At 38.1% G+C, this 16,324-nt stretch overlaps 1 protein-coding gene across 1 annotated transcript in view; it reads left to right on the forward strand.

Annotated features, from left to right (window-relative positions):
• The window catches only part of TM4SF18 (transmembrane 4 L six family member 18), a 45,916-nt gene that overhangs the window by 15,546 nt on the left and 14,046 nt on the right, over nucleotides 1-16,324 (forward strand). The window contains exon 2 of the mRNA XM_053708996.1: nucleotides 13,284-13,379. Coding sequence (XP_053564971.1) covers nucleotides 13,284-13,379 — 96 coding nt within the window. The remainder of the gene's footprint in view (nucleotides 1-13,283; nucleotides 13,380-16,324) is intronic.

Genomic DNA, 16,324 nt, shown 5'->3' on the forward strand with positions numbered 1-16,324 from the left:
TTCTTTAAAAATAACAGTAAATCATCTGCGTACAGCAGGATCTTAAGAGTATAGGAGCCCATACTGATTCCCTCTAAGACATTTCTTAGACGAATAGCTAAGGGTTCCAATGCCAGGTTAAATAGGAGGGGAGACAACGGGCAGCCCTGCCTTGTTCCACGACCTAGGATGATTTTTTGAGAGAGATGACCATTAACAATAAGAAACTAAATTGGCTTTCTATAGATTTTCTGAATAAATTGCAAGAATTGATTCTTAAAGCCAAATTCCTGTAATACTCTAAATAAATGGGCCCATGAGATAGCATCGAATGCCTTTTCGGCATCTAAAGAAAGAATCGCGCAATCATTTACAAGATTCTTTTTTTCCTTCTCGTTTAAATAATGGAAATAATCCAGAAAAGTCACTATTTTCCGTATATTCTTTATGGATGGCCTAGATTTCATAAAACCAGTTTGATCTGTATAAATGATGTTACCCAGCAATAAGGAGAGCCTATCAGATATAATAGCAATCAAAATTTTATAATCTGTGTTCAACACAGATATAGGCCTATAAGAGGCTGGTTCTTCCGGGTTTTTGCCTTTTTTAAGAATTAAAGTAATGTTGGCAGCTGAAAAATAAAAAGAGATGGGACTATCCGACTGAAAATAGCTATTAAACAACCTTCCCAATATAGGAATGATTTCTGGGGCTAGTATCCTATAAAATTCTATCGGAAGGCAATCTGGGCCAGGAGCCTTATTTAATCGCATCTTATCTATCATTTTTTTTAATTTCATCTGCCTCAATTGGGGCATTAAGAGATATTAAGTCCTCTTTCTGAATTTGGGGTAGCTTTATTTTTTGACCAAAATCTATCTTGGATATATATATTACTATCCTGACTAGAATATAATTTCTGATAGTAGGCAAACAGGACTCTGCTAATTTCCCTTGAATCCGTATGGCATACATCGTTTTCTTTCATAGCCAAAATATAATTCTTTTTCTTTCTATTTTTTATTAGTTTTGCTAAATGTTTAGTTGAGTCGCCATAAAGACCTCTAAATTGACTGTTAATTTTTGATTCTTCAATTTGAGATTTCTGTTCTAAAAAGACATCTCTTTCTCTTCTCGCCTCCTGGTACTTGTTCCAATTACTTATGGAACGATCCTCGGAAAGTTTTCTATAAGAGTTTCTAACCCTGTTAGATAACTGGAGTTCTTGAGCCCTAGCCTTTTTTTTTACTATTTATTAGGTAACTCATAATTTCACCTCGTAGGACAGCCTTAGCAGCTTCCCAGAAAATCTCAATTCTATCGAGGTAAGCAATGTTATGTGTACAGTAGTCCTTCCATTTCTGCTTAAGCCAATTAGAGAATCTGGGATTATTCAAAATATACCGCGGAAAAAATAGGGATTGCGTTCTTTTTGAAAAATTAAATGAGGAGGGAAAAGTTAGGTAAATTATTGCATGATCGGATATCTAATATGTCACTAATTCCTGAAATAGTTTGGACAATCGATAGAGATTCAGATATTAAAAACAGATCGATCCTAGAAAAGGTTCTATGAGCTCTGGATTCACATGTACATGTCTAAGAATCTGGATGTTTAACTCTCCAGATATCAACCAGTTTTAGCTTTGAACAAAAAGTTCTAAAATATTTGGCTACTTTTTTATATTCTTTAGCATCTATATTGCAGAATCTGTCTAATTCTGGGAATAGTGTCATATTAAAATCCCGCGCTAGGATGAGATTCTCCCCTATGAAGGGAAAGATTTTAATTTTTATTTTTTCCCAAAAACTTTTACTATTTTTATTGGGCCCATACACATTGCATAGGACATATACCACCTGATTGATCTGAATTTGGAGTATGATATATCTAGCCTCAGGATCTTTCTCTATATGTAAAATTTTGTAATCAAGGTCTTTATGTAATAAAAACGCTACTCCACATTTCCTGTCTATACTTGCGGCGGCTACAACTTCACCCACCCATTTAATTTTAAGTTTTGCAGCTTCTATGTCAGTAAGATGGGTTTCTTGAATATAGACGATATCTGTTCTCTTTTTAGCAAGGGTTTTAATTATAAGTTTTCTCTTCATAGGGGAGGATATACCTCCTACATTCCAAGAGAGTATGTTTACTCCAGTCATTTCATCAGAAGAAACAAAATTTGTAGCTTAGTCATTCCTCCCTATCCTAAGACCTGGATTTAGCAATATTCCCATAGGCTCCTGTGCGAGGAGAGAAGGAAAAAAAGCGGGGGAGGGGAAAAAAAAAAAAAAAGAACAAAGAATACCCCATACACAAGCCTCATTCATCAACATACATACTACACACGTCCTGGCAGACATAAACATAGTCATGATAAAGCATAGATCCGTTTTATCAATTTTCAATTTGAAATTTTTAAACTAATAAACTTTTTGATATCTGCGACTTCCTGAAAGGTTAGTACAGAATCCCTATCCTCCACTATAACCTTAGCCGGGTAGACCATACAAGCCTTAAATCCATTATTTATTAGCTGTGAGCAAAATGGGGCCATTAACTTCCTCTTCATGGACGTCTCATTGGAGAAGTTCTGGAAGAGTAAGATCCTATTGTTACCCAACTGAAGAGGACCATTCTTTCTAAAAAGTTTCAGTAATTCCATTTTATCTTGGAACTTTAATACTTTAAATATGCACATACTGCTCCTTGCTACACTGTCGGACTGTGCTCTCTTAGGGCCTATCCTGTGTGCTCTTTCTATTATTAAAGGTAGAGACTCTGCTGGCATTCCTAACGCTAGAGGTAGCTCAGAAGAGGTGAATTTCATTAAATCCTCATATTCTATAGTTTCCGGAAGACCCACAATACGTATGTTATTATGCCTGGAGCGATCTTCCATGTCCTCAAGGCGCAATTGCATATTTTGGATTGTGGTATCCTGTCTTTGAATAATTACTTCCTGTGCATTTACACGATCTTCAAGGTCCGAAATTCTGTCCTCTGCTTCACCAATTCTAGCAGAAAACTGCCTGACTTCGGTGGAGAGAGTCGTCAATTCAGTGGCCATACCCGCAATTTCCTTTTTGATCATTTCAAATTGAGGTGAGAACACAGCTGATAGCTGTGTTATCAACATCTGAATATCAAAAGAGGGGAGAGATGACTCACTTAATGTGGAATCAAGACTGATATCACTTGGTTTAGATTTTTTATCCTTTACTTTGGCAGGCATTATAGGTGAATTTTTTTTCGTCAGTGTGACGAATTTTTCCATTAATTAAGTGTACAAGTGAAAGTTTAGTACTAGAACGTGAACCAAACTACTAACAGCCTCGCCGCAGCGAGGACTCATAAAACAAAACTTGTGAGTACAAAACTGTACAAAAATATAAGTGTAGGTCCTCTGGATCTCTTTTTTTTTTTTTCCCCCTTTTTTTTTTTTTCTTTCTTTCTTTTTTTTTTCTTTTTTTTAAGTGAGTGTGAATATCTGAATTTATAGAGTGCACCCCCTAGCTAGGGGGAGAAGAAAACAAATAAAAAGTGAAATAGGCCTGTCAAAGTAATTATACAAGCTAAATTTTCCACAGGAGAAACACTCCTCCTTTTATATTTTTATATATTGCTCTATAAAGAAGGTTAATATGGATGTTTTCTAGTTTGGTCGCTAGAAAAGATAGACTATGCACAGTGTTTAAAAACAAAGATCTCTACCAAAAAAAACAAAAAAAAACCCCCAAAAAAACCAATATATAAATCCTGGAGAGCAATGCACCACAGTATAAATTTTAAAGTCAGCTGTGCTTTTAACCCTTATGTATCAATACAGCAAGGAAATTTGCAGGCTACAAAGTTTGTCTGAATCATAGCAAGTCAGCCTAACAAGCAAATATAGCTTTATTATCAGGCTCAGCATAAAGAAACAGAAGTATAACCTGAATTGACATTTGTAACACATTCTAGGATATAGATAAACCCTGTGTTTAGCATGCATACATTGCAGTAGGTGTAAAAGTAACGTATAACGATAGCATGCAAACACATGAACTATGTTCAAGCGGAACCTTAGGATTTTACATATGTCAGAGAGATATTCTTAGGATCTTCAAGGATACAGTTCTTATGTCTCTTAATCAGCACCCTGCTGGTTTAGAAAACAGATTATCGGCTTTCCCTCTTTATTTCACCCTTGTCCTTTACTTTTTCCTTTTTCTCCAAACTTTACTTTTCCCATTAAGTATAAAAGGAAAGTCATCTCAGGATAGATAGGTTACCGAGGAATTTTACTAAAGTTAGCAAAGTAACCAAGTAGGAACAGCACACACATAAAAGAAAGAAAAAAAAAACAAGATGACCTGGATCACAATGCGAGCCTTTACAGTTTATCCGGCAAAAAGCATGGTAATGATAAACAGTTAATCCTTGTGCTAAATAACTGTCTCACTTCAGCCCTGCCGGCCCAGCATACCTATAGATAAAAAGGAGAGGCAATAACAAAAAGAAAATAAAGAGAGCGATACTTGCGACAGCAACAGTTTCTGCAAGTTTCAGAGCATCTTGATGCTGGCACCCAGATTTTTACAAACGAGCTGTGTTAGCTCCTAACGGTCCACAGGAACCCGGTCCGACGCCTTGATACTTTCGCCTATGCCCTGGTGAAGTCGGTCGGCCCAGCACGGATCCCTCTGCAAAGCGACAAACCTCCTCACCGGCACTGGCTTCTACACCGGCTTCCTGTCATGTGCTACAGGAAGCTGTCCTCGGCGTGTCGGGTCTTCTCCTCCGCACAGAAACAGCTTGCCGTGCGCTGGTTCCGGAACTTCGGCAATCAGGTAAGGGGTGCTAGGATAGTTTTTACCCCGATATGTTGCCTCTAAGACTATGCCTCTGCCAGGTACTCACTGCATTCAAGCAGACATCCACATCAAAAATGGCGACTTTCCAGCTTTCTCTTCAGCCAGAGTGTCCTAGCTGCGTGTACCACCACACTGAAGACCCCACATCATTGCTGGGATAAGTGGTAGGATAGCTTGGGAAGGATTTTCAGCGGTGCTTGGTCACCGCACAGATCTGGAGCATGCTGTTTCCAAGCTCCCCCCCAAACGGAAGTCAGTCCTCTCTCTCCCTTTCGCACTAATTGATCTCAAGTCTTAGTTTGAAATCCATGCCAGAAGGGAAGTACTTTGTATGCATTACTATACACTAGTGCTGAATATAGGTTTAATGAATTTAGACTATGGGGACAATTTATTAAATGTCGAACGGACATGATCCGCTCTAGCGACATCGCTAATGTTGTCAGCATTTAGCATTGCACAAACATTTCTAGTGAAATACTTGTGCAATGCTGCCCCCTGCACAGTTGTGGCCAATCGGCTGCTAGCAGGGGATGTCAATCATCCTGATCGTATCTGATCGAGATGATTGCGGTTCGCCACCTCAGAGGTGGCGGATGAGTTAAGGAGCAGTCCACTGCTTCTTAACGTTCTTGCGTCCACTGCTTCTTAACTCTTGTTTCCAGCGATCTGGAAACATTGGGGGTAGATTGCAGCATCCGCTGCTTGATAAATCTACCCCTATATGTTGCTATATACATCTAAAATGGTGCCTGAGACTATTTCATGGTGTCTTGCACATGTGCAAGATAATAAGATTAAATCCGGTGGAATATTTTAAAATATGTCATAAATCAAGTGTCTTTAGGTGTTTTAGGTACATTCAATAGATGTAAAATAATCTTAAAAACCTGTTGAAAAGTATCAAGAAAATGGATTGTAATTGTTTAGAACTCTTTGGTTACACACTTAAAAATGCAGCGATTGTGATTATGTTGAAACAGAAAGTGCCACTTTTTTGCCAAAAACAAATCACCCGATAGATTGGTATTGAAACCTCAATTAGAATATTTTTTTGTAATATGAAACAGTCGTGCATTGTTCCTTATTGTGTTACTATAGCCTATAGAAGATGCAAAACATCACTAAAGCTTCTCAATGACGCATTTGTGCTCCCAGCTGAATACAACATGCATTGCTGTACTTTTCAAATTTAATTTTAATTCCCTTTAATAATTTTCTCTTCAGGGCATAGACGACTCTAGCAATAATCAACATTTTTTTCGTCTTTTATTATTCAGCGTTTAATTTCACACATTATACAATTTAGCTCTAAATGATTTTGATTCAAGGATTTTTTGAATATCAAAATTGATAGCTTCAGTTTAGCCTGTACTGTGCTGTATTTATTACCGGCTCTCTCTGCTTCTCTGTAGGGGAGGCTGTGAGTCAACTGTCTCCTGCAGACGTACCACAAAATGGAATTTAAGAAACAGCCTATGTTTTATGAAGATCTTTAAACAATCTGGATATTTCTACATGCCAGCACAGTACTTCAAGCTCATATGTCATCTAACCAGTTTAAAATAAAAACAATTTTATTTAATATAAGTTTTAGATTCATTGGAATTAAAAATATTTTGTGTTACTTTTGGAATTGCTTATGCAACTGGGGCTATACAATTTAACAATTGAAACATTTACAGACTGATAACTTTAAAAAAAAAAAAAAAATTAAACATAGTTTTTAAAAACTCCCATTCATTCAGAATTCCTGCAGTACCCTCTACTGGTAGAACCTGAGTACTACAGATCTATCTGTTCAGTGAGTTGCCCAGAACATGTGATAACATAAATGGGTTTTAAGAAGTGAAGGATAAAAAAAAAACCAGAAAGAGAGAAGCAGTGTCCGACCCAGTGCTTGAGGGCCACACACGGACCAAGATTTAAGGCTATCCATTTTTAACAAAATGATAGTTCAGGGCTCTCCAGTGTTTTGTTTTGGTTCTCATTTCTCCCTTTTATTGTACTCTTTCATCTTTCCTGATTTGAAAATAATGCTTAAGCCCAGAGGCCTAATGTGCTAAAGGTCTCTGGGCTGGCAAGACTATTAAAGAATTCTCGCCAGAACTTCTATTTCCCTGGTGGAATGATCTAAAGCCACTTTTTACCCTGAGAGCAGGGTGTCTTGCTAAGGGGCATATACTGCATTCTCTTATAGGGAGGAGATGCAGATATTACAAAAGTGCACAATAAAATTTGTATTTTAAAGGGACACTGTACCCAAAATTTTTCTTTCGTGATTCAGATTGAGCATGACATTTTAAGCAACTTTCTAATTTACTCCTATTATCAAATGTTCTTCATTCTCTTGGTATCTTTATTTGAAATGCAAGAATGTAAGTTTAGATGCCGGCCCATTTTTGGTGAACAACCTGGGTTGTCCTTGCTGATTGGTGGATAAATTCATCCACCAATAAAAAAGTGCTGTCCAGAGTATTAAAACCAACAAAAGCTTAGATTCCTTCTTTTTCAAATAATGATAGCAAGAGAACGAAGAAAAATTGATAATAGGAGTAAATTAGAAAGTTGCTTAAAATTGCATGCTCTTTCTGAATTCCAAAAGAAAAAAATAGGGTTCAGTGTCCCTTTAACCCCTTAACGACTGAGGACGTGCAGGGTACGTCCTCAGAAAAAAGGCAGTTAATGCCTGAGAACGTACCCTGCACGTCCTCAGTGTGGAAAGCAGCTGGAAGCGATCCTGCTCGCTTCCAGCTGCTTTCCGGTTATTGCAGTGATGCCTCGATATGGAGGCATCCTGCAATAACCTTTTTAAGTAATCCGGTGCAGAGAGAGCCACTCTGTGGCCCTCTCTGCACCGGAGATCGGTGGCTACCTGCGTTGGTGGGTGGGAGCCGGACCGGGAGGCGGGTGGCGGCCATCGATGGCCATGTGGATGTGAAGGGGGGCGGGATCGTGGGCGGGGGTGGCTGGGGGCGCGCACGGGCGCGCGCGCGTGCACGGGAGGGTGGGGGCGGGCGCGTGCACGGGGAGGGAGCGGGTGGGAACCGCTACACTGCAGAAAATTTGAAAATAAAAAGATAAAAAATCAGCAAATCATTAAATCATTAAATAATCAGCAAGGTGGTGGGGGTTTGTCTGTGGTGGGGGGGGGGGGGAAGCTACACTACAGAAAAAAACAAAAAAAACATAAAAAAAGCACTTTTTATTGTAAACTGGGTACTGGCAGACAGCTGCCAGTACCCAAGATGGCCCCCAATAAGGCAGAGGGGAGGGTTAGAGAGCGGTTTTGGGGGGATCAGGGAGGTTGGGGGCTAAGGGGGGGATCCTACACAGTAGCATATGTAAATATGCTAAAAAAAAAATTCATTTTTTTTTAAAAACCCTTTTATTTTAGTACTGGCAGACTTTCTGCCAGTACTTAAGATGGCGGGGACAATTGTGGGGTGGGGGAGGGAAGGGAGCTGTTTGGGAGGGATCAGGGGGTGGGATGTGTCAGATGGGAGGCTGATCTCTACACTAAAGCTAAAATTAACCCTGCAAGCTCACTACAAACTCCCTAATTAACCCTTTCACTGCTAGCCATAATACACGTGTGAGGCGCAACAGGATTTAGTGGCCTTCTAATTACCAGAAAGCAACGCCAAAGTCATATATGTCTGCTATTTCTGAACAAAGGGGATCCCAGACAAGCATTTACAACCATTTGTGCCATAATTGCACAAGCTGTTTGTAAATGATTTCAGTGAGAAACCTAAAATTGTGAAAAATTTTACATTTTTTTTAATTTGATCGCATTTGGCGGTGAAATGGTGGCATGAAATATACCAAAATGTGCCTAGATCAATACTTGGGGTTGTCTACTACACTACACTAAAGCTAAAATTAACCCTACAAGCTCCCTAAAAGCTCCCTAATTAACCCCTTAACTGCTGGGCATGATACACTTGTGGTGCGCAGTGGCATTTAGCGGCCTTCTAATTACCAAAAAGCAACGCCAAAGCCATATATGTGTGCTATTTCTGAACAAAGGGGATCCCAGAGAAGAATTTACAACCATTTATGCCATAATTGCACAAGCTGTTTGTAAATGATTTCAGTGAGAAACCTAAAGTTTGTGAAAAAATTTGTGAAAAAGTGAACAATTTTTTGTATTTGATCGCATTTGGCGGTGAAATGGTGGTATGAAATATACCAAAATTGGCCTAGATCAATACTTTGGGATGTCTACTAAAAAAAAATATATACATGTCAAGGGATATTCAGGGATTCCTGAAAGATATCAGTGTTCTAATGTAACTAGCACTAATTTTGGAAAAAAAATGGTTTGGAAATAGCAAAGTGCTACTTGTATTTATGGCCCTATAACTTGCAAAAAAAGCAAAGAACATGTAAACATTGGGTATTTCTAAACTCAGGACAAAATTTAGAAACTATTTAGCATGGGTGTTTTTTGGTGGTTTTAGATATGTAACAGATTTTGGGGGTCAAAGTTAGAAAAAGTGTGTTTTTTTCAATTTTTCCTCATATTTTATCATTTTTTTTATAGTAAATTATAAGATATGATGAAAATAATGGTATCTTTAGAAAGTCCATTTAATGGCGAGAAAAACGGTATATAATATGTGTGGGTACAGTAAATGAGTAAGAAGAAAATTACAGCTAAACACAAACACCGCAAAAATGTAAAAATAGCCTTGGTCCCAAACGGACAGAAAATGGAAAAGTGCTCTGGTCACTAAGGGGTTAAGCATTATAAAAAAATGAATTATTTAACCATTCACACAAAAATACACAGGAAAAAATTGTATTGGATCAGCAATAAAATTGTTTTCTTGTGGCTTAGAATACCTTTATCAGGTTGTCTCATTGCAATGTGCTTATAGAATTGGGCAAAGCCACACGGAAAAAAACACAATAATCATTTTTAAAAGGATTATAATGTGGAAATCCCAACTTGAGAGACAATGTACATGGGTCTTCTAATGGATTACATTGGACCCTACAGTTCTCCCAATATCAGTTTTTTTTCTTTCTAAAATAACTTTATAGAAATCAATAAGAGTATATTATACAGATATGAAAGTTCACTAGTTGCCTTAAAGGGACATGAAATAGTTTGCCATTATAATTTAACATGTTAAATTTTGTACAATACTTTCATTATTTATTTTGCACCCTTTTCCTGTGATTTATCTCCGAAAATTGTGGGTTTTCTAGCTCCAGCATGAACTGAAAAAGCATAATCCAGACTACTTAAATGGACAGTATACTCTAAAATTGTTTTTCCCTTAATGTGTTTCCAATTACTTTTTTTTTACCAGCTGCAGAGTATAAAATGTATGAGATTTGCTTTTTTTAAAGCTTATTTGTGTACAGGAATTAGCTGATTTTGTGTTTTGAAGTCACAACCTAATAAAATGGACTGAGCTTGTAGGTATAATCATATATTATTACTTTATAACATTGTGTAAATATACCTGCTTCTTTATCTTATATCTGACCATAAACCAATCACCAATACTTGGAGAGAACAATGGAAAATTAACATTTTATTACCTTATCTCTTCTATAACCCACTGGGAGTGTAATTTCTTCTACTGTCTGTATTAACACAGCTTGGTCTTGAGGCCAAAAACTTTCAGGATGGGTGGGGATACCACAGGCTGAAACAACTATCTCAAATGCCAATATAAGGGCAATGGAAATACTTGGTAACAATTTAATACACTCCAGCAGGTAAAGTGCATTATTGGGAACAAATTAAAGGGGAGAACATTTTTGAGTAAACTGCCCCTTTAAGGCAGACATTGTTCGACACCTCATATATATATATCTCTATCTATTCTCAGCAGAGATCATACACACAGAAAATCAATACAAATTTTGCAAACAAAATTACAATGGCTAGACTAATTTATTCCAGAAACAAGTCCAGATTATTTCGTCCAAATAAGGCAACTGGTAAGAGGAGTCTGGCCATTGAAAATACATTTCTGAAAACAAAGGCCTAGATTTGGAGTTTGGCGGTAGCCGTGAAAACCAGCGTTAGAGGCTCCTAACTCTGGTTTTAGGCTACCGCTGGTATTTGGAGTCATTCAAAAAAGGGTCTAACGCTCACTTTTCAGCCGCGACTTTTCCATACCACAGATCCCCTTACGTAATTTGCGTATCCTATCTTTTCAATGGGATCTTTCTAACTCCGGTATTTAGAGTCGTGTCTGAAGTGAGCGTTAGAATTCTAACGACAAAACTCCAGCCGCAGAAAAAAGTCAGTAGTTAAGAGCTTTCTGGGCTAACGCCGGTTTATAAAGCTCTTAACTACTGTGCTCTAAAGTACACTAACACCCATAAACTACCTATGTACCCCTAAAGCGAGGTCCCCCCACATCGCCGCCACTCTATTAAAAATTTTTAACCCCTAATCTGCCGACCGCAAAGCGCCGCCACCTACATTATAGCTATGTACCCCTAATCTGCTGCCCCTAACACCGCCGACCCCTATATTATATTTATTAACCCCTAATCTGCCGCCCTCAACGTCGCCTCCACCTGCCTACAGTTATTAACCCCTAATTTGCCGACCGGACCGCACCGCTATTATAATAAAGTTATTAACCCCTAATCCGCCTCACTAACCCTATAATAAATAGTATTAACCCCTAATCTGCCCTCCCTAACATCGCCGACACCTAACTTCAAACATTAACCCCTAATCTGCCGACCGGAGCTCACCGCTATTCTAATAAATGCATTAACCCCTAAAGCTAAGTCTAACCCTAACACTAACACCCCCCTAACTTAAATATAATTTAAATCTAACGAAATTAATTAACTCTTATTAAATAAATTATTCCTATTTAAAGCTAAATACTTACCTGTAAAATAAATCCTAATATAGCTACAATATAAATTATAATTATATTATAGCTATTTTAGGATTTATATTTATTTTACAGGTAACTTTGTATTTATTTTAACCAGGTACAATAGCTATTAAATAGTTAAGAACTATTTAATAGCTACCTAGTTAAAATAATTACAAAATTACCTGTAAAATAAATCCTAACCTAAGTTACAATTAAACCTAACACTACACTATCAATAAATTAATTAAATAAAATACCTACAATTACCTACAATTAAACCTAACACTACACTATCAATAAATAAATTAAATACAATTCCTACAAATAACTACAATGAAATAAACTAACTAAAGTACAAAAAATAAAAAAGAACTAAGTTACAAAAAATAAAAATTTTTTACAAACATAAGAAAAATATTACAACAATTTTAAACTAATTACACCTACTCTAAGCCCCCTAATAAAATAACAAAGCCCCCAAAATAAAAAAATGCCCTACCCTATTCTAAATTACTAAAGTTCAAAGCTCTTTTACCTTACCAGCCTTGAACAGGGCCCTTTGCGGGGCATGCCCCAAGAAGTTCAGCTCTTTTGCCTGTAAAAAAAAACATACAATACCCCCCCCAACATTACAACCCACCACCTACATACCCCTAATCAAACCCAAACCCCCCTTAAATAAACCTAACACTAAGCCCCTGAAGATCTTCCTACCTTATCTTCACCATACCAGGTTCACTGATCGATCCAGAAGAGCTCCTCCGATGAAGAGGTCCATGATCCGGCTGAAGTCATCATCCAAGCGGGAGCTGAAGAGGTCCATGATCCGGCTGAAGTCTTCATCCAAGCGGGAGCTGAAGAGGTCCATGATCCGGATGACGTCTTCTATCAACGGCATCTTCAATCTTCTTTCTTCGGGAGCCATCATCTTCCATCCGACGCGGAACATCCTCTTCTCCCGACGCCTACTAGCCGAATGACGGTTCCTTTAAATGACGTCATCCAAGATGGCGTCCCTCGAATTCCGATTGGCTGATAGGATTCTATCAGCCAATCGGAATTAAGGTAGGAATATTCTGATTGGCTGATGGAATCAGCCAATCAGAATCAAGTTCAATCCGATTGGCTGATCCGATCAGCCAATCAGATTGAGCTCGCATTCTATTGGCTGATCGGAACAGCCAATAGAATGCGAGCTCAATCTGATTGGCTGATTGAATCAGCCAATCGGATTGAACTTGATTCTGATTGGCTGATATAATAATTATTATTATTATTATTATTATACTTTCTTTATGAGGCGCCAACATATTCCGCATTAATTATGGGTATAATTCATTTAAATAAAAGAATAATATAAAACTTGTAAGAGACAGGACAAAATTTTACAAACACATACAGGAGGAATTGAGGGTCCGATTCCCATGGGAACTTACAATCTTAAATGATTTTATATGCTCAATCAAAAAGGGAGATGCAAATTCTGAATGTCCTGTTATTGATGCCCTTCTAGAGTGCAATGTATTTGTATATTATACATTTTATAAATATTATATCTTTGTTTCTTTGCAGATGCTAATTATAGCTGTAGTTCTTCTCTTAGTAGATTACTACAACTGCTGTATACCGTCTCATATGGGGACAAAAACATTTGATGCAAGTTGTTCAGTAAGTATAAGCTCTTATTGCATACAACAATCTTATATATCCAGTTTTTATTTTTATGTCACTAACTTTATTTATTAGAAGGAGGATGTACAGGGTAAAGCTTTATACATTACTTTTTATGACTTTTTCTCACATTTCTTTCTTTCTTAAACATTTTTTTACTACTCATGACTGTATGCTGGGAATGTAAATACATTAATGAATTAATACACAGATAATTATGTTACTGATATAGATTATACATTCTTTCTCTCCTGATTATTGTCCTTTTACTCCTGCCTGATGATATTTTCCACCCCTGCAATTATATAGATTATAAAATATTCTGGCACTTTGCATTGATAACTTATGTTGTTAATGGTGACACATTAGACCCAGATAATAAATGAGGACAGTGACTGGGTTTGTTTTGGATTATTTCTGTAGCTTTGTGTTGCAATCAGTTGCATACATACCTATTTTCAGAATGAAATACAATAATGTTTCTTATATTCAGTAGCTCAGACATCCCAACTTGCAAAAACTCATTTCAGGGAGGTGGTTTCACCGGCTACTGTGCTGTAAGCCTCCCAAACAACCCCCCCCCCCCCCCGTGATATACTGGACACCTGGAAACCCTAAATAAGATAGAGACATAGGGGCATATGTATCAAGCTCACTCAGCCTATGCTGCAGCCGATGCTGCCTGCTGCTGATTCTCCTCCTCCCCCAAGAGCCTTATCGCCACTTCCAAACAGCAGTAGGGAGGGTGGCAGACACACAATATGCTGAAAGTAAAGAAAGACTTGCTGTGACAACGCCTTCCTGCTCGGTGACGTCACCGCAATTAAAGATATTCCTTAAAGAAACACTGTTTCTGGATTTAGGCCATGTTGGAACATGGTACTAGTTGTTTCAGGGAGATTGCATTTCATTTGCGGGTGTCAGGGTCCTATTACAATGAGGGAGACTCCCTGAACTTCAAGGAGAGTTTGGATGTCTTGTAGCAAGGCCCCTGCCTAGCACAGAAACATTTAAGGGGATAGCATATTTTAAGGGATAGTTTTACTGTATGATGCCCACACACTACTTTGGCCCCAAACATTTTATGTAATACCTTTATTACAAAACAATGATAATTGGTTTTCTTATGGTGACACATGACCCCTCCATGCTTTCCAGATTCCATTTTGAGGAATATTTGAGACAAATATGAGCTTAAATTGTTTGGGGTGGCATGGACGTCTGCAGAAATGTTTTCAGGGGGAACAAAAAATAAAATTGAAGCATAACAGTGGCAATGTGCATGGGGGACTGCAGATAAGAAGTGTGTGTATGTGTGTGCGATGTGTGTGTGTGATGTGTATGTCTGTGTGTGTGTGTTGTTTGTGTGTATGGCCTCTATTTATCAAGCCATCGACTTTCTTGCATTCGACAGCACCAATATGTTCGACTAAGTTCGCCTAACATCGCCGCCCCGGACCTGAATACGTTCGCCAAATTTATCAAGAAAGCTGTCAAAAAGCTGCGCACCAAGTACGGTGCGATGAGCAGCGGACTGTTGTTAACTAATAGTCATCGATCTCGCTGCTCTTCAGCTTATTCGAAGCTTTCTTACTATACTGTCACTAAGCACCCACACTATACTATACTGTTTTACCCCCTAAACCGCCGCTCCAGGAGCCCCCCGTAACTAAATAAAGTTATTAACCCCTAAACCGCCGCTCCCGGATCCCGCCGCAACTCTAATAAATGTATTAACCCCTAAACCGCCGCTCCCGGACCCCGCCGCCACCTACATTATACCTATTAACCCCTAATCTGCCGTCCCCCTATACCGCCGACACCTACATAAATGTATTAACCCCTATCCTGCCAATCCCGGACCCCGCCGCAACTAAATAAATTGTTTAACCCCTAAACCGCTGCTCCAGGAGCCCACCGCCACCTACTTTATATGTATTAACCCCTAATCTGCCCCCCCTATACCGCCGCCACTATAATAAACATATTAACCCCTAAACCTAAGTCTAGCCCTAAACCTAACACCCCCTAACTTAAATATAATTTAAAATAATCAAAATAAAATTACTACAATTAACTAAATAATTCCTATTTAAACTAAATACTTACCTGTAAAATAAACCATAAGATAGCTACAATATAACTAATAGTTACATTGTAGCTATCTAAGGGTTTATTTTTGTTTTACAGTCAACTTTGTATTTATATTAACTAGGTACAATAGTTAATAAATAGTTATTAACTATTTAATTACTACCTAGCTAAAATAAATACAAAAGTACCTGTAAAATAAATCCTAACCTAAGTCACAATTACACCTAACACTACACTATCATTAAAATAATTCAATAAATTAACTACAATTAAATAAAACTAATTACAATTAAATAAAATTAACTAAAGTACAAAAAAACAAACACTAAAGTACAAAAAACAAACAAACACTAAATTACAGAAAATAAAAAAATGATTACAAGAATTTTAAACTAATTGCACCTAATCTAATCCCCCTAATAGAATAAAAAAGCCCCCCAAAATAATAAAAATCCCTACCCTATACTAAATTACAAATAGCCCTTATTGCGGGGCATTGCCCCAAAGTAATCAGCTCTTTTACCTGTAAAAAAAAATACAATACCCCCCAACATTAAAACCCACCACCCACACACCCAACCCTACTCTAAAACCCACCCAATCCCCCCTTAATAAAACCTAACACTAACCCCTTGAAGATCACCCTACCTTGAGCCGTCTTAACCCAGCCGGGCTCAAGTGGACCTCCAGAGGGGCAGAAGTCTTCATCTGATCCGGGCAGAAGAGGACCTCCAGACGGGCAGAAGGCTTCATCCAGACGGCATCTTCTATCTTCATCCATCTGGAGCGGAGCGGGTCCTTCTTCAAGCCAGCCGACACGGAGCATCCTCTTCTTCCGATGACTCCCG

This window comes from Bombina bombina, chromosome 4 (assembly GCF_027579735.1).
Source record: "Bombina bombina isolate aBomBom1 chromosome 4, aBomBom1.pri, whole genome shotgun sequence".
Classification (NCBI taxonomy): Eukaryota; Metazoa; Chordata; class Amphibia; order Anura; family Bombinatoridae; genus Bombina; species Bombina bombina.